Raw genomic sequence first — 25,767 nt, forward strand, 5'->3', positions numbered from 1 at the left:
AATAACATTTAAGATAAGTTCTGATCCGTATTAAGATTAAGGATACCACAACTCTTCTATATATTTCTCATATCCATGGGATCAAGATGAAGACTTTGGACATATTATGTCTAGATCACCTAATCTATATATAAACCCATTTAAAGACTAACCAAATGTCATCATGCCTTTAAATCTCTCTGAGGATGAAAGGTCTTCGTATCTAAGACTGTTCTTTCTATTGCCATCAAGTTATACATGTCCAAAGCCCTCATTTATACTGTAGCAGGAATAGCTTTTATATAAAACATTAAAAAATTATTTTTTCACATCCATCAATATTGTGTTCTTGACTCATTTCTCTTTATATGTCATTTAATAACAAAACAATCAATAATATACTCAGAACTGCAAATATTTGTTGAAATTGACACTATCTCAACACTGTTAAGCAAATTATATTATACTTAAGTAAAATATTTTTATGCATTTGCACACATATTTCTAAAGAATATATGGCACAAAGTGTGCTTTTAAGTCTTCAAATGATTCTTCTTATATCATTTTATAAAATATTTAGGCGTGCTTGATTTGTTTCTTGTTCCCTTGTTTATCATGATTTGGATGTTTCTGATTTGTTATAATAAAATGGGAAGCCTCTAAGCAAAGCATTACTGCATAATAGGACATCATTATGTATGGTAATTTTATTCTTCAAGTCAGCAGAGGGATGCACTCATGGGATCTCACTTTAATAAGTATCTTTGTAGTTAACTACAGCATTGACCTTGGGCCTGATGCACTGACATTTTAATTCCTAAGCACATTTGGGAACTTTACAAGTATCAAGAGATATTTCCATATCCTTATCAAATAGTTCTCTCTATTTTAAACAGGAAAAATTATTACACCAGATAAAAGGAATGGTTTGGTTAAATAAAATGAGTCCATCTTAGCCTAGATTTCAAGAGGGTGGAGATGAAGGCTTGTCATTTAGGTTCCCAGGCTAGGCCATGAGATTTGGAAGGAGAAGTTGAGTACCGTAACATTTTATTGAGTTCCACTCGCTTTTATTTCTCTACCTCTCCAAATTTCTACTTTTGATAACATTTACTTGACTCATGGAAAAGGGGTAAGATGTAAAAAAGAGCTTTGTGTTGTTTCCTTTTAAAATTTTGGATAAAGAGAGAGCTAAGGTCTTTGCTTCATTTGTCTATACACAGAGTTTTGCTGTGTGCAGACTTGTGTGCATAAACCTTTTATAATCTTATGTAATATTTTGAAAATGAAAAGGACGGCCATGCATCTAATGCTGGAAAATTATTTGATACTGCACAGCTTTCCTGGTGCTTTCCTGCACAATAGCCAATAATTATGTAACTCTTAGGAAACAAACGATCCAGAAATACACTGAGAAAAAAAGCAGCTAATTATTATAATAGAATTATATGACTTTTTAATGAACCAAGTACTGGGGAAGTATTTTTTTGGTGTAGTTTTAAAATGTCCTGATGGATTTAATTTCCCCAAATTATGAAAGAATGGGGTTCTTTTCAGTGCCACATCCTTGAAAGTTGTATTTGTAAGTTTAATTGAAAATGATGCCAAAGAATTTATTTTGCCTACCCTACTTAAGTACAAAGATAATTTTTGGCAATAATGATCAATAACATTGAAATTAGAAAATGTGTATTTGAGTTAATTGGTATGTTTCTTACGAAGGGGGGGAAAATCTATGTACTTAATTTTATACCTTCAGGTAACCCAAGCAAATAAATTTTAATACTGTGAAGATAATTGAAAAATAATAATTTTGATGGTTTTATTGTTTATGAACTTGCCCCAAATTTGATAAACTAAAACTCGATCCATAAAAGATAAGGTGAAACTAAGTTACTAGCTGTTATGTGACTTTTAAAAATGTGTTTCTGAAGGCAATGTAGAGATGAATCTGAAAACATTCTGCTTTACTTAAGATTCTCCATGATATTTAAATGAAAACTGATGGCGTTGGATTTTACTGCTAATTGGCACCTCCCACAGAGTTAATATCATTCTGAATGAGCTTAAGAAGCATAATCAAAGGGAGAAAATGGCTTTGTTTTATGTAGTCAGAGAAAAAATATTTTCAAATAAGGAGAAAAAATAAAGATGGCTAGCATTAGTAGAAAGTGATAGACTGAACTCTCTCAAGGGAAATGAATGTGTCTCCATTTAAAAAATCTCATTACTCAACCACAGCCTTAGAATATATTTTCTTCTATCTTATGTCTTATAAACCTGCCATGCATAAAAATGTAGCCAGTGGTAGACAGCTCAATATGTTAAATAATTTAACACTCCCACCACTCCAGAAAGCGAAGGGAGGAACTGGAGAGGAGTGAAGTGGAAGGAACCATATGTATGTATGTAGGAACTATTTTATAATTTCTAAAATATTTCCATGTTGGTTTATTGTAAACTAAAACACAAAAACCTGAAGAGTTAAAATGATTTGTTCTCTTCCCCAGGGATTTATACGTTTGGACTATTTGCTACAGATATCTTTGTCAATGCTGGACAAGTAGTCACGGGGAACCTGGCTCCACATTTTCTTGCCCTGTGTAAGCCCAACTATACGGCGCTTGGATGTCAGCAGTACACACAGTTCATCAGTGGGGAAGAGGCCTGCACGGGCAACCCAGATCTCATCATGAGGGCAAGGAAAACATTTCCATCCAAAGAGGCGGCCCTCAGTGTCTATGCAGCTATGTATCTGACAGTAAGTAAGGCTTATAAACCAGTCTTCGTCTGTCTTCCTGTGAATTCTTCCAATGCAGAAATTATTTCTCCCTGCCATAATGGAACTCGCATTAACAGCTTTCTGTAGGCCATTTAATTTGCTTTTAATAATAGCTGTTTGTACTGTGAATAAAATTAAGTCAGTCGACTCTCATGAGACTATGTGTGGGTAGTTGGTTGCATTAAAAAATACACCATTAGCATTTCTATTTGAGAATATGTTTGTCTTTATATTAAATAGGGCTTAATGGAAACAAATTTGTCCTGTAACAGGCCCATAAACTTGTAATAGCGCAATTAAGAGAACTACCCAAGCCTCTCAGCTGCCTGCTCAAGCTCTAATATGCTCTGGTGGGAGCAAAGGGGCACTCTTTTTCTAGAAAGTTCTTTTGTTTTTGGTAACTATATCATCATAATATCTCAACCAGCGTTTTATATTTTCTCGTAGAAATGACCAAAATGTCCTTATAAATTATGTTTTTTTCCTTTATTCTTGAGTATTTGCCATTATTTTAGGGCTAAGAGTCAGGCCTCAAGTGTAAGCCAAGGCCTCGGGATGGGACCCTTAGATGGAAGTAAGTGGTCACAGCTGAGTGCATTACTGATGTGCAGGAGTAGAAAGAAGGGCAGCCTCGGCAGGCAGCTCTCCATCCCCGCGTTCGCGTCGTGGGCCTCTCCGTGTCTCACCAGGATCTACTGTGCTGCTGTGGCGTTGGACTCCAAAAGTGTGCTCTGTAGGCTTTTCCATAGCTCCAAGAAGAAGCTGAGAATTTAAATATCTTTTTGGATTCTCCTTTCCACTGGTACCAATAGCGACTTCTTTCTGATTTCAGCTCATTGACAAAAGATCTCAGGACCGATATGAAACCAAATTGAATCGTTTCTAACGACTTAAAAAAACTTGGAGTTATTTTTACCCTCAAAGAGCTATTCAACTGTGGAAATGTTTCTAATGTTCCTAATGCACTCATGTCAGATTAACTCTAAGAGCCGAGAGAATAGCCAGTAATACCCTATGACACCTCTACTTGAGATTGGAAATAAAGGATACTAAATAAAGAACAATTTAGGAAGGGCAATATAGCATTGTACATAACATTCACAACAGCAGGATAATTTTGGAGGTCCCAAGTCTATGCATTTTAACATTTTTAAAGTTTTTGAGCCAAGCTAATTCTGTCCCTCACAGCCTGGACTTGAAAAAAAATCCCATCAAGAAAATTTGGGGACCAGCCCAGTGGCGCTGCGGTTAGGTTCGCACATTCCACTTCTCCGGGGCACGGGGTTCGCTGGTTTGGATCCCGGGTACGGACATGGCACCACTTGGCAAGCCATGCTGTGGTAGGCGTCCCATGTATAAAGTAGAGGAAGATGGGCACGGATGTTAGCTCAGGGCCAGTCTTCCTGAGTGAAAAAAAGAGGAGGACTGGCAGCAGTTAGCTCAGGGCTAATCTTCCTCAAAAAAAAAAAAGAAAAGAAAATTTGTAGAGTTAAGAATCAAATCCCGTCATATCCATTTTCTCTTCCGCTGTCTTCTGATTTTGCAGTTTGTCAGTTACAGCTCCCTTCTTGCCCTCTTACTGTGCTACAACTCTGTTCCTCTAATTCCCCCTGATTTCTCTAGCCCACCAGCTTTGCTTTCTGCTTCACATTCTAAGTTACTTCTAGACTTGAGGTGAAGTCTGCTAATCCCTGCATATTCTTTTCTACTCACTAAATTACTTGACTACATGTTCCACCTCTCCCAGAAGATGTAGTATTCAGCCTTAAAATGAAGATTTAAAACTTGAGTGAATCAGAAATCATAAAATATTTTTCATTCACTGTCATCATATCTGAATCTGATGTTTATATTTATATCTGGGTATGAATTGCAAATAAATCTTCACATACATATACGATCAAGCCAATGACTTGGGACAAATTCCAGAGTACTCTCTGACCCCAAATACTGTTTTACATGGTTATCTTAGCACTAACAGATGTTAGATTTTACTGTGTAACCAGGGTTTGCCAATGGTGGTGAATGTGCTAGTATATTAAAATACTTGGTCTTTTTATTCCGCCAAAATGGTGTTTCAAAGGCATTGCTGTGGGAGAAGGCATTATCCTTTTATGTACTGGAAAAATCTTAATTTTCTTGTCTTGCCCCTGGGCTGCTGACATTTCTTTTAGCAACTTCTTACTTGATTTGTTTTAGCAACTTACTTTCACACATTTATTTAAGGGACTTCTGAATTATAAACCAGACCGTTCTGGTCTATAATAAAGACTTGGAAATGTTTGTAATAATAATACTATTATAGCAAATGTTTATTGATCATTTACTCTGTGTCAGGAACTAAGTGCTTCACTTTTACTAATTTATTTAATATATTACTAATAGTTATGTATTATTAAAATTTATTTTTATTTATCATTATTTATGTAATAATTGATTATTTGTACTAATTTATTGAATCCTCATAAGAACTCCTTAAGTAAGTAGTATTATCATGCCCATTTCATGGATGAGGACAATCAGAAAGTGAAGTAACTCGCCCAGACCCATAGAACCACAAATTTTCCTGGCTACAATGATTCCGAATATTCCAGAGAGGGAATCATTGAATCATATTAGCCCTAATGTGTGCATGGTCAGCTGAATTTCCTCCTATTCCCACATGACCTCAGCACCTGTCAAGGTTAAAGCCAAGGGTTCAGATGGTAGGTAGATACATTTAGAGAAAAAAAAACGTTTAGTAACACTTCAGCATTTGGAAATCTTCTATCGTTAAACAGTGGTTCAGACTCAAAGACAGGATTCCTGCTTGTAATTACATTGAAGGGTACCTCTGTCTTTTAAACAATAGATTCTGTTCTCTGCTAACTGCTTTTCTCTTTTCTCTACCACCCCTTTGTGTGTGCCTGTGCGTGTGGGTGGCTGCTATGGCAACTCTGAATATAACTCCTGCTGCAAATGTAGGCATTACAGTCAGGTTTTGCTGTTATATTTGAACTTACATACAAATGTATTTCTTCCCAGCTTCACTGGAGACACCTTGGAAGGACTTTATAATGGAAATGTTGGGGTATTTCAAACTAATACTGTCTCGTGAAATGCTTGCAGAATTTTGATGAGTAGGTAAATAGGGAAAACCAGCCATATATTCAACATTGGCTGTGGAAATAGGCTTATTGCTGTGTTTAGGTAGAGATATATTTGTTTAATGTGGTGTAGGTGTTATAAATAAATGTAAACACATAAATAAAAATAAATGAGCCCTATTATGAAGTATGCAAAGAAGAACTGAGGAATATTTTTCTGATTCTTCTCTTTGTGGATTAGTAAATAAAATTAAGGAACTTGAACTCTCCCTTAGCATCTGACTTTAATTGAGGCTTTGGGGATAATTGGATCACAGAGTTATTCTCTTGGCTTTACTGAGAACTTTCAGAGAGAAAAATTCCTATGCCTGTTTTTGCAAGTGCTGTTGGTTCCCCAGGAAAGCATTCTGAAGTTTGCTTAACCCTCCATCATTAAATTTATAATTCACTGTTAAGTTGCATTGGAATAATATTTAAATTTAGCTTTGTGGTATTTCTTTTCATATAAAATGGGTAAAGGTTTTTCCAATTAAAGTCAAATGAACTTCAAAATTGAGAATGAGAAATAATGTTTGGTGACTTTTTGGGTAACCTCATAAACCATTGAAACAGAAAGACATAAAATGATCTCTTTAAGTCACTTTCAATTCTGACCTTAGATGTTCTGAAAATGTTAAAAAAAAAAAAAAAAAGGAAAGGTAAGCCACATTGGTTGGCTTGTTTCCATTATCTGTTGCTGCATAGCAAACCACCCTAACCCCAAAATAACAAGAATTTAGTATCCGTAGGATTCTGTGAGTTGACCTGTGGTTTTCTTGGTGGTCAGTCAGCCCTTGCTTCTCCCCTCTGTCACGTTCAGCTGACCAGTCGGTGGGGGCTGGACCTCTCATCCTCAAGTGGCCTTTCTTGCAGGTTGTCCTCCCCTGTCAGTGTCTTAGAGCAGCCTTCCAGAGGGCAGAGGCCCGTGCTGCAAGGCATCTTGAGGCTTAGGCTCCAAAACTTGTTCAACATCCAGGGTGGAGAAATAGACTCCACCTGTAGTTGGGGAAGATCCATTGAAGTCAGATTGTAGAGAGGTGCGTGTACTGGCATAGGAGGAATTTGTGGACACGAAACAAAGTATTACAGTCTTTTCCCAGAATATTAGTGAAAAGCTCTAAAATATCATTTCCCTCCCTCTCCCTCCTCATTGGTAGCCAGTCATTCATATCATTCTAGTTTCCCTTCCCATGCAGCCATCTTTTATAATAAGCTCACAAGGTCCCATGTGCAGCAGTTACTGCTACTGGCTGGCAAGGCAAGGGTTAAATAAACAGCCCACTGAGGTCTGTGCACCCCTCCTTTAGTGACTGTTTACCTAATTCTACATAGGGATGTGAACAGGCCCTCCTTCTGGCGTACAGGAATTTGGGGAATGCATGCCAGCTTACTTGCAGCCGTTGATTTCATGAGCCTGGTGAGGGCTGTGTTTGGAGGAGAAGGATTGGGTGGTAAAGAGAAGAGCTCTGGACTGCCTCTGCGTATTTGTCTTCACTGGCTGATGAGATCTAGCTGCCATCAGAAAGCCATTCCTTAAATCTTCCCTCCCAGGAGTAATTTAATGCTGAAAGATATAAGGTCCCTGCGCTCAAGATTTCAAGTGAGCAAATTTGCGTCTACTAGGTAATGTATCAAAAAGTATTTATTGAGTACCCACTTGTAATGTGACTCCTATTCTGTGACTACTGGTGCTGCAACCACTGTTACTAGTCGATGGACATGTGCCCTGTCAGCCTTCAGCTACGTGTTGTTGGTAGGAGGTTGGGGAAGGTACAAAAGACATCTGTGAAGTACCCATTGGGTTCCAATATTTTCACCACCGTCGACCTCTTATAATTTACTCACCTCCTCTTCTCCCACACTCCTCCCTGAACTCTATGCTTTTAAATCTTCTATTTAACATATTAATACTTTCCCATCCCAACTTAGGCCCAGATTTTAAACAATGATCTGTAATAATAAAAATATAATAATGCTGTTTTGAAATTGCACGCATACAATTATTACAATGGTTGGGATGATGAGAAGCAGTCAAGTAAATGATTAAAGACACAGGGACCCTCTGCATCTTTACCTCAATTTTATCTGGCTTCTGTCAGTGACACTTCTATTTGGATATTCTGTATTTGACATGTGGCTCTGTAATGGTATCTAGTTCTCCAGTCATGTCACGGAAATTCCTGTGTCTCCCACAGTTTATCAGAACCGCTGAGCAGCATGAGATCACCAGTGTGACCAACTGACTTAACATAGTTCTAGCCAAAAGTGAAGCGCACTGATGTTTTAGTTAGTGCATGGCAGCTTATTATGGGTAAATCTACTATTCTATTAGGCTCTTTGAAATATTGCAAAATATGTCACAGAATTCCATTAATAAGTCTGGGGCTTCTTACGTATTAGCAAACTTCAGCTTGGGGATTGCTGGCAGCATTTGCACATTCTAATTAGGAAAACAGAATTTACTATTATTGGGCAATATAAGATAGTCAGGGCTGCATTATGACTTGCAGTCCCTAGGCTCCTACTTGTGCCTTCATGGGCTCTTTCTGCCATTAAAAAAATGAATATTTTACAATTTCATTGCTATAAAAACAAATTTATAAATATTATATAGTAAATATTTTCTTCAACCTAAATGTTTACTTTTTCCTTCTGATTTTAAAAGAAATGAAGACAGTTTCATGGGTCCCTAGAAGTATCATGGGCCCTGGGTACAATGCCTACTGAAATTTACCCTGGGGATTGTCTGTAATAAAGTTCTAGGTGGAATATGATTGTTAGTCTATCCGGTGAGATCCACTCTGTCCAAGAAGGAAGAGATCATTGCTGCAAGCACCAGGGGTGAGGGCTTCAGAAGTAAGCGGTACTTGGGGTGGGCCTTGGAGATGAGTATGAATTGAATAGGTGAAGAAGAGGCATTCCAGGTAGGGGGACAGCTAGAGCAAAGGCAGGGAGCAACAAACAGCAGATACAATTAGAAACAAGTGAAGCAGGGACCTCAGATGGGGAGTGTAGGAGGAGAATTTAGGGACTTAAGGATTAGCAAGAATAAATAAATCAGGAAGACCTTGTAAACCAACCTGAGGCTTCATGCTTGAGTTAATAAGCAATATGGGGCTGAAAAATGACATTAGAGAAGCAGTGCTACAGAATGGTTTTATTTAATTCAATTCCATAAATACATATTGAATACCTTGAATGCACCAGGCCTGTACATACTGATATAAACTCCTTGTCAAGTTTAAAAATGGTCTGATAGAGAATAAAGAGGGAATTAAAAAGGAAAGGAATTAAAAGTAAAGAGAACATTTTGAGGAGATTGTCAAAGAATCTCAGACTTGAAATGATAAGGATTTGAATTCAGCTGGTTTCCGTAAGATTGGGAGCCCTATGCTGATGAGACCAGAGTTAGATGAAATGAAGCGAAATGAAATTCATAGTTTCTGAAGGGTGGAACGAGCTGCCAAGTACCTGAGCCATGGCAAGGTGAGTATAGATTTGAGCAGTGGAGGAACCCCTAAGCATTTTCTCTTAGAGCACAGAAATAGGAAAGTCAGAGCCAGTGCTCTGGGTGTACACCTCAGGGTTTTCACACCATCCCCAGCTTACTTAGATGCCGTGGCCAAACATAGCCACATCCCTGGACCCAGTTTTAGTATTCCATTCTGCTGCTGTATTTCAGCCCCTGGCCCCCACCTTCCATTCATTTAATAATCACTACTTGTCTAGCATCGTACTAAGTACTTTATATGCCTCAAACTTCACAGTGGCTGGAATGAAAGTATGGCTGTCTTCACTTTACAGCTAACAAAGCTGAAGATACAAGAGGCTAATTAACTAGACCAAGGTTATTCAGCTAGTATTTGGTAGAGCCAGGAATGTGACCGAGCTCAGTGTGACTCCAATGCCAGTATTTGGTCTCTTACATACATTACCTCCTGAGATACGTCCAGTGAAGACAAGGCTGCCGCATTTTGAGTTATCTTCGGAGTGCAGTGGACACACAGTAGGTGAAGAAAACTTGTCAGTTGATTTTATTTGAATGTTGCACAATATGAATTAAGAAGGCTGTGGAAAAAGTGTGCACTACATAAGTTCTTGTCTCGTGTCCTCTTTTCCACGTGGCCAAGTAGCTCAAACACGAAAAGTAATATAAATAATTGTGATTATTGGGTTTTAACTGTACTTTGATTTTAAGTTAATGCATCTTTTATTCTTATGACCCTTAATTTTTAATAGCTTATGTTCTGCTCATCTTTGGGATGTTAAAGAATTTGAATTACTTTTAAAATGGCAACTTCTCAGTTATCTTTAATTGGTTTACCATGTATGATAATTGGCTACATAATTACCTAACTAGTATTGGCAGTGCTTAATGCCAATGAGACCCCATGGTAGGCAAAATCACTTGACGGGGTCTGACAGACCCCAGGTTATAATGGGCAGCTCTCAATGTGTGTTCATTTGCTATCTTGGGGTCAAACAGTCCATCTCTGCCAGGCCCAATAACACACTCAATTCCATTTTTCAAAGACACGTTATTCTCTGCTGCAGGTGGCAGGATCTTGCTCCTCAATTCTAGGAGCCAACATTGTGATTCTCATACTAGGACTTACCATAGGCTCCAGACCATGTGTCTTCCACCGCTGACACCTCAGGCACTAGATGGTCTGCTGGATCATGTGGCCGAGGTAGCAAGGCTGCTTGTCCCACAGCGTATACTTGTTGGAGAGCCTTCTCCTGCTCCAGGCTCCATGCAAAGCTGACAGCTTTTCATGTCACCTGGTATATGGGCCAGAGCAGTATTCTCAGGTGTGGAATGTGTTTCCCCAAGAACACGAAGTGATCTAAAGGTGCCGTGCTTCCTTCTTTGTGGTAGGGGTGCAGGACGCAGTGATTCTGTCTTTTGCTTTGGGAGGGGATGTCTAGCATGCCCCTGACCAATGGATCCCTAAAAACTGTGCTGATGTCCCAGACCCCTGAATCTTGTAGGGTTTATCTTCCAAGATGGAATGCATGTGTCTTACCAAGGCCTCCAATGTGCTAACCACCTCTTGTTTATCTTGCCTGATCAGCGTGGTGTCTTTGATGTAAAGGATCAGTATGATGGTCTGTGAGATGTCCAAATGTCCACATCCCTTCAAACTATGATATGGCAAAGAGCAGGAGAGTTAATATAGCACTGACAAACTGTGATGGAAGGAGTGGTCTGTTCCCTGTGAATGGGAACTGTTTCTCATCTTTCTTCAATGAGATAGAAAAGAATGCATTTGACAAATCAATGGCCACTACTTGGTTGGAGATTCAGTAGTCTACACTCACTCTCCAGGATCTGTCCAGTTTGGTGAATTAAATGGAGATATAAGAACCACCATTGCTGCGTTTGAGATACTAAGGGGCGGCATTAAATCTTCAACATCCTCCTTCCCCTGATGCAATTTTGTTTTTGATTTACTATCTTGGCAGGAGTGGAAGTGTATAGTTTCATTAGCTTGCAACTGAATTGTCCCAATATTCCATCTATCAAGGGGAAAATGACCACTGGATGTGTTCACAGACCTAGTAGAGCCACTGTGAGCCAGCCTTTGGCCTGGACTCATTTATTGCCTAGTCCTATATGACCCTTCTCTAACAGGGGACCAGAATGAGGTCAGTTCAGATCTCCAGGTCTCAGTGTCCACTTAGATCCTATGTCCAATAGTCCTCAAACTGTAGGATATTCTCTTTTCTCCAATGTAAAGTTACCTGAATAAATGGTCATAGGTCCTTTTGGGGAAGGACTGGAAAATCTTTACAATATATGTTTTCTGTGGTGTTACAAGGTTCTTCCCTCTAGGGACCTGCTGGCTCTTCAGTCAGTGAGTTTCATTCAGGCTTGATAACTGCACAAAGGATTAAAACGTTTTATTGGGGCATTCACTCTCAGCTCTGCCTTCTTGTTTGCTTGTGATTATAAGTTAAGTAGTCTCATTGGCTCCCCATCTTGTTGCCCCATCTGTTGGCTCCTCTTCTGTAAATCATCTCCAAAACTTTCTGCTGGTCAAGCCCCCTTGGCTGTCACTCAGGCTTTCTGCATTATTATTATATTTGAGACACCCCCTCCCCCCACCTGACCCCTACATCCGATGGTTAAGCACTGGAATCCGGCTTCCTTTTCTTCAGACCCCCGTAACCCACATGGATATTAAGGAACTTAGCTCTGTAATGGCCTCTGCCACCATCAATCTTGCCCCGTAGAGGAGAAACACCACTGAACTTCTGCATCATCCTGGTGTTCCTTTCACTAGCACATTCCTATGCCTCAATGAACACACGTCCACTAGGTCCTCCCAGGGTACATAATCCTCTGGGGGTTTTTGAGGCTCATATTATATGTTCATTCCAGCAATGCCCACTTCTCTGAGTCTTTTAATTCTTTCCTCCACCATCTGCCAAGGCATTTCACACATGTCAGCTTCATTAAGAGAAAGCAATCACTTTTTCTAGGCTTTTAGGAGCCAGCCCAGGAGGAAGTTTTTACTGTCCCGGGGGCCTTGCAAGAGTGTGAAATCCTACATCCCCAGGAACAGTATCCTCAAGTCAACAAACACCCCCTTATCCTTCTTATGGTTCAGCCTACTTGATAAAGCACCCTCAAAATCCAGCTGCATAGGGCTCCTCTGGCTCCGGCTGGTATGTGCTAATTCTCGCAGCTCTTTTGGGGTAGAGTCTCCTTCCTCTCTTATCAGGTTCATCAGATCTTGGGCAACTTAGTCCTAGTTATTGGCCCGGCAGCCAGGAGAAGAGGTGGGGGCAGATCATGAGGGGGCCCCTGTTGCATTGGGGAAAAGAGGCTTCTCATTCCCCCACAAGAATGTCTCCTGGCATGGCTGGGGTGGGGTGGGGGGCTAGCACTTAATAGGTAGTGGTGGGCCACGTCTGAAGGCTCTGAGGGTTTAGAGGAGTCTCGTGGACCAAAATCTTCAGGCACATCCACCCAGATTTCCTCATCCCTTGTGTCAGGTCTTAGATTTTCCTAGCCTGGGTCCTGAACTTGGCATAATAGACCTGCTTTAGCTGAGCCTTCAGTCATCTTTGAAGGTCCCCTGACTGTTAGCTAGTAAGTCGTCAGTTTGGTCTTTGGGTTTTTCTGCTCTCACACTGCAGAATAATGGACCTTTTTGTAACTTATCAGAGAGGCCCTCTGGCCTTCATGCTCAGTATTCATTTGTTTGTTAGCTACTCTCAGCTTTTTATTTTCCTTCTGTAGGGCACCAACACAACTTAATAAGAGTCAGCCAATTTTATTATCCTTCTAGGCATTGTTTCCTGGGACTTCTCAACTACCTGTATCATTGACCTGGTCAGGGTTTTCCTCCTACCTAGGGCGACCAACCATCAGACTTCAGACTTTCAGTGCTAAAATCAGGAAAGTTTTGTATAAACAAGGATGAGTTGGTTACCCTATTGCCACCAGAACATTCTCCCAAGTCACTATTGGTGTGTTTTAGCAATTGGATTGCTACCTGGTGGATTGTGCCTCACAAACAACATAGGGTGGGATCCTCATTTCTGGCCAGAACATGTCCCCAACTCCATCTTACCACCTGTTCTCTTAGACCGCTCCTAGTATCACCTCTGTTAGGATCCTCTGAGAGGTGGAAGCTGAGATAGAGTTTAGGAGAGTAAGAGATTTGTGGGAGGTTTGGAGGGGGCTAATACTTGCAAAAGATACAGGAAAGAAGCAAAATTGGTTAAGGAGTCTCGGACTGCTATGCCGATCTTTCAGTCTCAGCTAATCTTACACAGAGATTGCCCATTAGAAGAGCCCCACATTGGGCGTAAATGTCCAAGCCTTAGTGCTCCTGCTACACTCAGTCACTGGTTGGGGCTGGCCAGGAAGATTGTGGCCTCTGCTCAAACACTACAAAGAACTTGAATGCACTACAGGTGACGACTCTCTGCTTGCAGCTGTCCTTGCAGCAGACTGGCTCCGTCTTTCCCGAAGGGAGATCACAGCAACTTACCTCTGAGGCTGCCACGCTGCTTTCATCTTGTTCTAACACTGAGAGGGTGTAATAAGTTAATGCACAGCAAGGGGCTGCCAGTGCGATTTATTATCTTCTGTGATCCTCCCTGTGTCAAATATATTCGCATTTTAAGTGACTTAACATAGGAAGAAATTATAGCACTGTAATTTCAGTCATCAAACTCCTCCTTAATTGAGGATATAGTTCAAATCAAGGAGATTTCTTAGCATCTCTTCCACTGTATTGCAAAAGAAGTTACCTTCTCCTATGAACACAGTCTGTTTTGAGCCCTTTGTTTATGCCACTTAAAGAAAATCTTGGAATAGGAACAAAGGACTTCAAATATCAAGTAGAAATCCCTCTATAATAATACAGAAATTTAGAGTATAAAAATAATAACTATTATTATTGCATGCTTACTGTGCTAAGCACTTTACATACAATATATTTACTGCTTTCTTTCCTTTGTCAAACATATTAAACAGGCATCTTTCTATATATATAGGGATGTGTGCGATTAGCTTACACATAATATAGGGAAATACGGTTTCTTTAGACATGCTAAAATTTCCACTATTAAACAAAACCAACGATCACACAAAAACCTTACATTAATTTGAGCTACCATCCCATCTCTGAAAGAAACTTCAAGGAAGACTAGTTTATACTTCCTCACTTATAAACTAGTTACAATGTGTTCTGCCCCTCTCCTGACACATACTCTACTACCGAAACTACTCCTCAGACTTCATCCACCAGCGATCTTATCAAAGGCCTCTTCTGACCCTTATCTTGTCGGTCATTTCAACATTGAGACTCTTGATCACCCCCTTCTAGCTGAACTTTTCTCTTTTTAAGACTTTGAGAACATTACATTCTCCAGATTTGCTTCCCCCCTCATTAAGTGCTTTATCACGCTGTCAGAAAACCATCTACCAGTGTTTACCAAGCTTCTGGTCTTGACCTTATTTTCTTCCCTCTGTTATCCCTCCCGAGGGTGATCTCATTCATTACCACTTCCGTATCTTTTCAAGTGAACCCTGAAACACCTTCACTCAACTTAACTTCTCTCCTGACTCTAGACTACATTCCTAACTTGAACATATCTCTGTAGTGCTCCATTAATTCCTTAAACTCAGTGATTCCAAAACCAAAATCATGATCTTGCCATTGCTCCAAACTAGCTCCTGCTTTTGTATCTTCTGACTTGATTATTGACATTCCTACCCCCACCCCAGTTCCCGAAGCCTGAAATCTGAGTCAGCCCCAACTCCTCCCACTTCCACACCCCTGCAGCCAGATGTCTGATTAATTCTGTTGGCTCCACATTTGAAATATCTCTCAAATCCAGACTCTTCTTCTCCACCCTGCCCCCTATACTTCCACTGCTTGAATTTGGCTTCTTCATATCGCTTGCCTTGACTATTGCAGGAGCCTCCCAAGTAAGTTCCTAAGAAAATTCTTTCCTCACCCCATCCATTCTCCACTCTGCCACTGGAGTAACACTCCTAAAGCATGAGTTTTAAGTAAGTCTCTTTTTGCGCAAAAGCTTTCCATAGCCTACTCTCACAAACCCTTCAAGGATCACAATCCTATATGTAGCATACAAGGCTCTCTTGGTCCTGGCTAAAACTTGTCTTCCCTTCTGTTATGGACTCACTCGTATCTCCCCAAAATCATGTGTTGAAGCCCTAATCTCCAGTTGATGGTATTTAGAGAGGGGGCCTTTGGGATGTAATTAGGGTTAGATGAGGTCATGAGGGGTGGGGTCCTCATTATGGGATTAGTGGCCTTATGAGGAGAGACACCAGAGAGCTTGTCCTCTCTCTCAGCCATGTGAGGATGTAGCAAGAAGGCAGCCATCTACAAACCAGGAAGAGCGCTCTCACTGGAACCTGCCCATGCTGGCCCCTGATCTCTGATTTCCCACATCCAGAACTGTGAGAAAACAAATGTCTATTGTTTAAGCCGCCTAGTCTATGATACTTTGTTATGGCCACTTCCGCTAAGACACTTCTCTTCCTTCCTAATGCTCTCTTTCATGAGCTCAGTTCTCAGTTCATGTGAACTCAGTTCACACTAGACCACTACCAGTTATTAACCATAATATTTGTTCTACTTCACTATTTATGCTTTTGCTATTCTTTCCAGCTACAATATCTCCAGTACCTCCTACCTGCATATTTGCCTGGTCAAAATTCTATTCGCCTTTTATGTTTTGTCAGAGTTCTCTACTATAAATAATAGAAAGTGAGTTTGGCTGACTTAGATAAAATGAGGTGACAGGACAGGCTGAAAAACCAGCTTCAAGGAATGAGCAGGAACTGATGGAAGCTGAGCAGCCAGAACTACAGCCAGAATCACACCACAGCAAGGGAGTGGTGAGGCTATAGTGCTGTGACCACAGGACCCTGGACACCAGTGTGGCTGCCATCTCTTGATGCCTCCACCAGTGCGGCTGCCACCTCGGCTGCCAGTGAAATGGATGTTTCACTTTACCTGCTTCTTTACCTCACTTGCAGGTGCATCTGGTTGACTGAGCGTGGATCATGTGCCAGCAGCCTGCTTGCCAGGGCTTTGAGGAAGGCAATGTCCAGCTTTTTTTGGCTTCGGTGGTGAAATAGAGGATATGCTTCCCGGATAGGAGGCATACTGTGGGGAATTTCCCAGTTACAAGAAAGGGATTCAGATGCTCTGTAATGAAAAAAAATGCTCTTTACCTTTGTAACCGAGACCAAGATAGATTTCCTTTTTGAAGTTTTGTTTCATCTTTTTAATTGAAATTAATCTACCCATCTTCGGTGGCACACCTACCTAGCATATCTGACACCAAGCAAATAATTTTTTATCATCTCTTCCTCCATATGGAAAAATTATTTTCAGTAGTAGTTATGTGATAACAGTAATAATCATTATTTTATTGATTCATTTTTCAGTTTTAAAATAAACAACTAAATAAGAATATATTTTAATTTTAAAGACATAAAATTTTGGTACAATATTTCATATATGAACTAAAATTTGCACTTAGCCAACAAAAATACTATACTTTGCATTTACGTTATTTCATTGTAACGAAATATTTCATTGTTTCATTACATTACTTCATGTTAAACATAAAAACTCCAAGTATTCACAGAGATTGGCCGAGTTGAAATAACTCAAGTTCTCTTTCTTCATCTTTAAAATTACTATGCTATTGCATTTTTTTCCCTCTCAAATCTGCTGTTTAAACGTAGTACCGTGGGAGTTGAAGAGCCTCTGTGGCCAAAGCTTGCTTGAGTGGCTCCCAACATTTACAAACTCACACTCTTGATGAATATGTGTAGCTGAGGCCACTTGATGGAAGTCAACTGTATGGCTGGGAGTTCTTTGCATTAGCTTCCATGTACAATACAATATTTATTAGAGATTATGTAATAAAAGTGTACTGATTTGAAACTTACTTATATATTATTAACACTCAACAGTAACTACAGCAATTATTTCAACTTAGACCAATGTTCTACTTACTACTGCTCCATAGTAAACCCCCCAAACTTGATGGCATAAAACAACTTACTATACTGGTAGATTCTGTAGATCAGGTACTTGAAAAAGACACAGCATGGCTGTCTTACCTCTGCTCCATGATATTTCTGGCCTTAATTGGGAAGATTCAAAGAGTGTCTTGATATCTGGGACGTGGAGTCATCTGAAAGGTTGTTCATTCAGATGTCTGCATCTGGGCTGGGAGGACTTGAAGACCAGGGCTGCCTGCATGTGACCTTTCCATATGTCTTGACTTCCTCATAGGATGGTGGCCCCAGGTGGTCAGGTTTCTTAGAAGACTCCTAGCATGAGTGTTCCAGTGAACTAGCAGAAGTTCATCAGTTTTTGTGAGTTCATAGTTTCACATCTGCTGCATTTTGTGGATTACAAGCGAGTCACAAGCCTGCCCAGATTCAAAGGGAGGAGAATTTGACTTTACCTTCTAATGGAGGAGTGGCACAGGAGCAAGGGGTTAGGGGACTGTGGCAACCATCTCTGAGGAATACAATCGACCACACCAACAAAAGATTCTGGGGCTCAGGAGTATGTTATCACTAACATTGTTTAGAATTGCCTGGCAATCATGACGAGCAGGTAGACAGCTTGTATTTATTATTTTATTATTGCATCCCCTAATTGCCTGCATCTGGGGCCGATTGCTGCTACTGCCCCAGCCTTAGTGTGCCACTCCCCTTGTTCTGGTCTGGGAAGGCCTTGGTAATGTAGCACTTAAAGGGCAAAGATTAGCCTTGTTCTTTTATTATTTATGTATTTCTGCCTCCAGCAGATTATAAATTCACAAAGCTTAGAGATCATTTCTTTATAGCCACCACAATGCCAGCAGTAGCCTGAATGTAATACAGATTTAGAAAAGTATGTTGATTGATTCAGACAACTACAACCATATCTTAAATGCTCATTATTTGTTAACTAGGAGGTTTAAATAGATGCATTGCCCCCAATAAATCTATAATCTCAAAGTATAGTGATGCAGAAAATGATGCTCAGACTTAGAGCCTGTGCCTACACAAAGCACTGGATCAATTCTTCTGAATAAATAGGTCTACTTTCTTAAATAAATTAATCACTTGCATTTTCTATGGCAATTTTATTAAAGTCAAGAGAGGTAAGGGGATACAGGTTGGCATTTATATAAGGCCCCACAGGCCCTCCCACTGTGACTCCTCACCAGTTTGACCTCAACTGGGAAAACCCTTAATCAATCTCATAACGGGAGATGATGCCTGAAGGGGATCCATGCACGTCTTGAAGGTGGGGAGATCCTGGTGCACACCCATAAATGATCCTAGTACCCTCACTGCCTGTGGACATGGAGGCAGCTGAGTTGGATTCACAAATATGCTGGCTGGGAGGGTCCCTGCCCCGAGCTGAGTCCACAGCTATTCACGAGCATGTCCTTAGCATCCTGTCCAGCACCTCTCTGGACCCTCCAGCAGCCAACTTCGGAACACTCCTTATATACTCTAAAAACCACTAAAACTTAAGGCCCTTTTGACTCTTATTTTCCCTGAAAAGGGCACACTGTATTTGTGTGAACAGCTAAATAATAAGTAACATCCGTGTACTCTGTGAGCCAGTACTGTGCTACGTGCTTTACATAGATTATCCTGTTCAGTCCTCACATGTGTATGCCATAGGTACTATTATAATTCCCAAATTAAAGATGAGAAAATTGAGGCTCAGCAAAATGTAATAACTTTCGCAGAGCCCCACAGTGGGTATTTGCTGGAGCCAGGATCTGTATCCACAATGCCCCCTAAGTGTACTCTCTGAACCGCCCCCTCCTGTCCACTGCCTCCCCAATGCACCCAGTAAACTAAGTGCACACCCAGAGGGCTGCTGACAGTGCAGAATCCCAAGTCTAGTAGCCCAGGCCCTTCGTGTTGGGTGGCTAACATCTCTGTCATTTCCCAGGGGTGGAGTTTTGACTCACAGCATGCTCCTTTGCTGCTCATGTGGCAATGGCATAATGCAGTGTTCTAGCACTATTGGCTTCTTAGAGTGAGCCAGAAATCACAGTGCACTCACCAGAGAAGGAACACTAAACGAAGCCACCACACATAAATCAGGCATATTTCTTATATTTAAGTGTTCTTAATGGCCCCAGTATGCTCATATATTTTTTGCTATTAAGTTGAACTTACTCACGATGACACCCACTAATTCAGCTGGGCCATTTTTAACGTAGAATCACAGGGTCTTTTAACTCATTCTGTAATTGATTTTCCTTATTCCATAAAGTTTTCTTATTGGGTACTTTTAATTCATGAAGCTCTATGGTGCTAAGTTTATAGCTTTGCAGTTATTTACAAATATAATTAAAATAGAGAAAATTAAATAGTAAAGTTGAACAGTCATAGGAGGTATCACTTTAAGGTGATAAAACTTCTCTCCACTGCCACTTCTACAAACTTGGTTCAGGCCCTTATCATCGCTTGCCTGGATTACCAATAAAATTTTCCTGCTAGCCTCTGCTCTTGCCCACTGTAGTCCATTCATCCTTCATGTAATTTCCCAAGTGACTTTATAAAATGGAAATCATAACATGCAGGGTCGGCTTTCAGGAGTGTATAACCTGTGATCAAGAGGATCTCATGCTTAGTTTTATGCTCTCCCATCACCATCTTTACATTCTTAATGATTTGTGAACAAAGGACCTCTCATTTTCATTTTGTACTCGACTTTGCAAATTAGGTAACCAGTCCTGGTAACATATAATCATGTAATCCACCCTCGCCCGTCACCTCCCTCCCCATAAATGCTCTAGAAGCCCCTCTGTGAATTTCCTAAGAATTCATCAAATGTGGTTTAGAAGCATCTGGATTTTCCTTCTTTTACAGTTCTGTCATTCTGAGACTATAAAGTCCTTTACAAATATAATGATTAAGGGATGGCAAAGATCCAGTACTTACACAAGCACTTCAAAAACTAATCCAGTGCTAATAATCCTAAAATGGCACTAGTTTTTGTTTGGTTGGTTGGTTTTTTTGGTTTGTCTGCTGGGTTGTTTTATCAGACACATCACACTCTTGATTTGTATTGACCTGGTGGTCACACAATTTCCAAGATTTTTCTTTAGCAGTTACCTTTATCTTTTCCTTCAAATTCACAGATTCAGAGTGGGTTTTTCAGTAATTTTCAGTGTCATCAATTATCTTAGTGTCTGATAAGAAATGTCTAAAAGGGCTCAAAATTAAAGAATCTTGATTCGCTATATTTTATATTAATTTACAGCACTTGTACCAGGCTTTAAAGAAGAAATTTAGATTAAAAAGATCAAGCAAAGTTAGTTTAATTTCAAAACACTGAAAATATAAATTGATTCAATTTTTTTTTTCATCAATAACAAAACAGTTATTGAGCACCTAGGATATTCTGAGGATTCAAAGATAAAGGCACTCAGCCCCTGATCTCAGGATGCTTAACACTTAGATGTGGCTGTGAGGTGGTGGGATATGTTAATCTGCCAGGGCTGCCATAACAAAATATCACACACTGAGTGGCTTAAACAACAGAAACTTATTTTCTCAGTTTTGGAGGCTAGAAGTAAAAGACCAAGGTGCCACCAGGGTTGGTGTCTAGTGAGGCCTCTTTTCTTGGGTCGCAGGTTGGTGGCTTTCTCACTGTATCCTCATATGGCCTTTCCTCTGTGCTCCCATGGAGAGAGAGCTCTCTGGTGTCTCTTCCTCTTCTTATAAGGACACCAAGCCTATTGGATTAGGGCCCCACTCTATGACTTCATTTAACCTTACTTATCTCCCTGAAGGCCTTATCTCTAAATATAGCCACACTGGGGGTTATGGCTTCAACATATGAATTTTGAAAAGGTAAAATTCAGTCCATAACTGGTGAAGAAGTACCCCACAATACCCATAAAACATGTCCTAAGTGCTTTCACAGAGATGAACACCGTGGTGGGGTGGCCAGAAGATGTCCAGGAAACAGAAGTGATATTTCCAGGAGAGACAACCAGACAAGGATGACGGGTGGTTGAGGAGACTTTAGTTTGCCATGGCTGCCATAGTAAATTACTGCAAACTTGATGGCTTAAAACAACAGAAATATATTCTCTCACAGTTCTTGAGGTCAGACATCTGAAATCAAGGTGTCGGCAGGGCTGTGCTCCCTCTGAAGATCTAGAGGAGAACCCTTCCTTACATCTCCCAGCTTCTGGTGGCTCTAGGCGTTCCTTGGCTTGTGGCAGCATACTTGCAATCTCTGTCTCCATCTTCACGTGGCCTTTACTGTATGTCTTCCTTTCTTATCTAAGTCTCCTCTTCTTACACAGACACTTGTCTCATCTCAAGATTCTTAGCTTAATAAAATCTGCAAACACCCTTTTCCCAAATAAGTTAACATTCAGAGGTTCCAGGGGTTGGGACTTGGACATATCTTTTTTGGGATAATTTTTTCACCCACTACAAGGAGTCAGAGACATGGGATGACAGAAAACATGGTTCTCTGGGGGGAATTATAAGCAGTTTAACATGGCTAGAGCCTAGACTCTGGGAAGGGAATGAGAAGATGAAGCTGGAGAAACAAGGAAAGGCCACTTTGCGACGGGCCTTATACATCAATAAAAGTTGGAACTTTATTCTGAATGCAGTAGGGAGCTATTTAACTGCTTGCCTCCTGTGAGCTCTCCATGATCTCGTTTGCCCCTTTAGTGACATGAACTAATGGCACATGCCTCATCCTGCTGGCAGATATGTCTGTATTTGTCTAGCACATTTTAAAATTTTTAGTTACTTGCCAAGATTTGAAAATTGGAGAATTTCATATCATAATATGTCTACTTATTCTTGAAAGATTGGCTATATGGTGGCCCCAGACTTGTATTCACCAATGACAATAACTGCTGGCAGCAGAGCTCACTCCCCTGTAAAAGGCACATGTTGGCCTCAGTCCCTCCCCTTCACTGTCTTCTCAACACAGGGCTGAAGCCATTGACCTCAGTCACTGTTGCTGTTGGCTTTTTCTCTACTTACTCAAATTGGCTCAGTTACGTTACCTGACTCGCTCTTCAGGTGAGTGAATTTGTAACCCTCTCTTTACACCAGGTGTCCCCTCTTTCCCTCTGCCTTAAATTCTCTTCCCCTCCTTCTTTCTTCTCCTGTCTCCTTATCTTTTGATCTTATTTAAAAAAAACCCACAGGAAATTTTGCCTGACCCTCCTCCCATGTCTGGGTTGTTGCTTCAATATTCCTTGAGGCAAAGAAAGGGTCTTACATGTCACTTTATTCTCAGGGCCTAGAAAAAACTTGATCAATATGACTTCAATTTTTTGTGAACTCTTTTTGTGTTTTGTGTTCCTATACCCACACTTCAATTATTCTTGTTATTGACTTGAATTATAATGATCTTTTTACACTTCTTTTTCCTTTTAGACTAAAGTTCCTTGAGATCCCTATCTCTATATGCCTAGCCCAAGCACATTGTCCGGGACACAGTAAAGGCACAATAAATGTTAATTGAAAATGAGCTAGGGAATGAATGAATGAATGAAAGAATTCCATCCACATCTCTTTTCTTCTCATGAACTTGACCTCATCGTTTTTTGTTTTTTTTAAGATTTTATTTTTTCCTTTTTCTACCCAAAGCCCTCCAGTACATAGTTGTGTATTTTTAGCTGTGAGTTCTTCTAGTTGTGGCATATGGGATGCCACCTCAGCATGGCTTGATGAGCAGTGCCATGTCTGCACCCAGGATTCGAACCCACAAAACCCTGGGCTGCTGAAGCGGAGCCCACGCACTTACCACTTGGCCACGGGGCCGACCCCTTCACCTCATTTTTAAACTTTTAATCAATACCTTTTTCTGCCGTTTAGTATATTTTTAATGGTAGTATAGGAAATCTTTCCTTGTCTGCTGAGGAACACACAGCCTTCCTTCCCTTCTCAGCCATATTTTGCCCTGGGGGATAGCATGCTTGCCAGACACCAGCTCCTATCTATCTACAAGCACACTCCTGCCTGCTCCTGCCTCTGCTTCCTCCACTATGTCATGTGGCCACCTGAGTTCCAAGTCCCAGTGAGGCCAAATAGTTCAGGAAACATGCCTGTGAAATAATCTCTCCACTCCCTCATGTTCCCATTGGGGTTTATCCCCTGAGTATGGTCAAACTTTCATGCCTCCAGATTCCAACTTCCATGCCTCCTATTTCAGTGAAGTAGTGAGAGCCAAGGGGCCCTGCCTCTTGTCTTCTTCTCCGCACTACCTTCCAGGTGCGTCTTGGACTTCAGGTACCTCAAGCACCTCAAACACCTCTGATACCTACTCCCTCTCCCTCAGGTTAAATAACAAATTCCTTCACAAAGCTTCCAGAGCCAGGCTAATTTTTCCAACACAGTTCTCCAGCTTTAGCCAGATATGTTCACTCACTCTTCTGAGAGCGTGCCTTGCTCCATACCCCTTGGCACCTTTGCTCACTTTGCTACATGTAGCAAAATGCACCCCCAACCCTGGCGGCCCCTTTACAAGGAAAGGCCTTCCCGAATCAACCAACATATTTCTGCTATTTCAATGGTCTGTGTGTCTTTAGTGCTTTCTCAGTTTTCAAAGATGGATGGAATCTTTCCCTATTTGGTTAGAGTCACAGCCCTTCAAGTGGAATACCAGTTGTGTTGGAACTGGTATTGGAATTACCATAGTTGGAATTACCGAGATGTCACAGCACTGGCTTTGGCTGTGTGAAGCTCACCTCCTCATCTCTACATTTGGTCCTTTAGTATCATTATTGCATCTGGTTCTGGTCTTGAAAACAGCTCACAGTTCCACAATCCTTTATCATTGATTCTGAAATTTCCAAAACAAAAACAAAAAACTCTCAAAACAAGATTATTTTTTATTTTGTTTGTTTTTTGGGTAGCCAAACTGGATCTGACCTGAATTAATTTGTTGAGTTAATGCGAAGCAACCTATAGTCTTATTTATTTTCCTCACTGTGAATATCCATATATTTCGATGTAGAAATGTGAATGTGCTTCATTGTGGGATGTGGCATCTGATCCCGCTGGGTGTATCATGTAATGAGCAGCACATGCATCATATTACTTTTCTAAAATCTAAAACGGTCCTGAATTCTGAAATACCTCTCGACTCAAGCATTCAGATAAGCCATTGTGGAGCTATAACAAGGCAGGCATCGCTGCTTTCCACACTTGGCCAATGAAGAAACTGAGGCTCAGAGAAGATAAATCACTCACTGATGTCATATCCCCAATGTACTGGAGGGTTAGGACTGGAACTCACATCCTTTGAATCCACCTGGGGCATGACCCACTCACCACAGCCACCGAATGTGGATGCTTCCCACAGGGCACACCTCCTCTTCAGAGCGGGGAGAAGGTAGAGATTCGTTTTCTCCTGACCACCTCCTCTCAAATGCATTAATTTTTCAACAAATCAGTAGATACCAGGAAAATATACAGCTTCTTGGAGATCATTTCTGAAATATAAAAACCACTACAACACTTAAAAAATAGCTAAAGTAATACATAGGTCAAAAGTTCACAGACCTAGATTATTCATTGTGGCATTTACTGTAAATTTGGTATATATTTTTGTTCTAGTTAGATATTCCTGGTGTAATATAGACACAAGTTAAGTTCTCAAAAATAGTATGTTTATTCATTCGTTCATTCATTGAGTGCTTTCTATATTCCTAACCTTGTGCTAGGGGCTGCGGGTAGAGTAGGGCACAAGAAAAAATCGCCCCTGTCTTCATGGAATGCCAGTCTAGTGTTTTAACTCAGTTGTCTGAAACTGTTACCTGATGGCTGTCATATCATCATACATGGATTTTGGTACCCGCCTCAGCCTTCAAAACCCTGCTTAACCCATTATGTACTTAAAATATATTACTAATAGTGCTATAGAACTGGCTCGGAGTACAGTGTTGCCATGAGCAAACAGGTTAACATTTTGATTCTTGGTGTATGTGTGAACATGATTATCCCTCCAGTTGGGAATATAGCTTTCCTCACTAGAAGCTTCTGTTGGCTGCTGAGGCCTGACTTACTCCTACTCACCTTACTTTCTACTCCCACTTGTCTCCACGCAGTTCAAGCTCATCCATAGAAGTACGCGCACACACATGCACACACACACATCCAATTGATCAACAAGCCTTACCAATTCAACTTCTTAAATATTCATCCAGTTTATTCATAACTGCTGCCATCACTCCAGTTCAGGACATGACAATCCAACACCTGGAACCACTTCAGCCATATTTTAAAACTCAAATCGGCTCCTGTCATTTCCTCACGTCCCTTTAAAAGCTTTCCATTTTCCTTTTAGTAAAAATCCAAACTCCTTC

At 40.6% G+C, this 25,767-nt stretch overlaps 1 protein-coding gene across 2 annotated transcripts in view; it reads left to right on the forward strand.

The window, feature by feature from the left end:
- Positions 1-25,767, forward strand: part of PLPPR5 (phospholipid phosphatase related 5) — a 108,975-nt gene that overhangs the window by 39,603 nt on the left and 43,605 nt on the right. For both annotated transcript variants that reach the window (XM_008507213.2, XM_008507149.2), the window contains exon 3: positions 2,490-2,740. In XM_008507213.2, the coding sequence (XP_008505435.1) occupies positions 2,490-2,740 (251 nt within the window). The remainder of the gene's footprint in view (positions 1-2,489; positions 2,741-25,767) is intronic.

This window comes from Equus przewalskii, chromosome 24, assembly GCF_037783145.1.
Source record: "Equus przewalskii isolate Varuska chromosome 24, EquPr2, whole genome shotgun sequence".
Taxonomy (NCBI): Eukaryota; Metazoa; Chordata; class Mammalia; order Perissodactyla; family Equidae; genus Equus; species Equus przewalskii.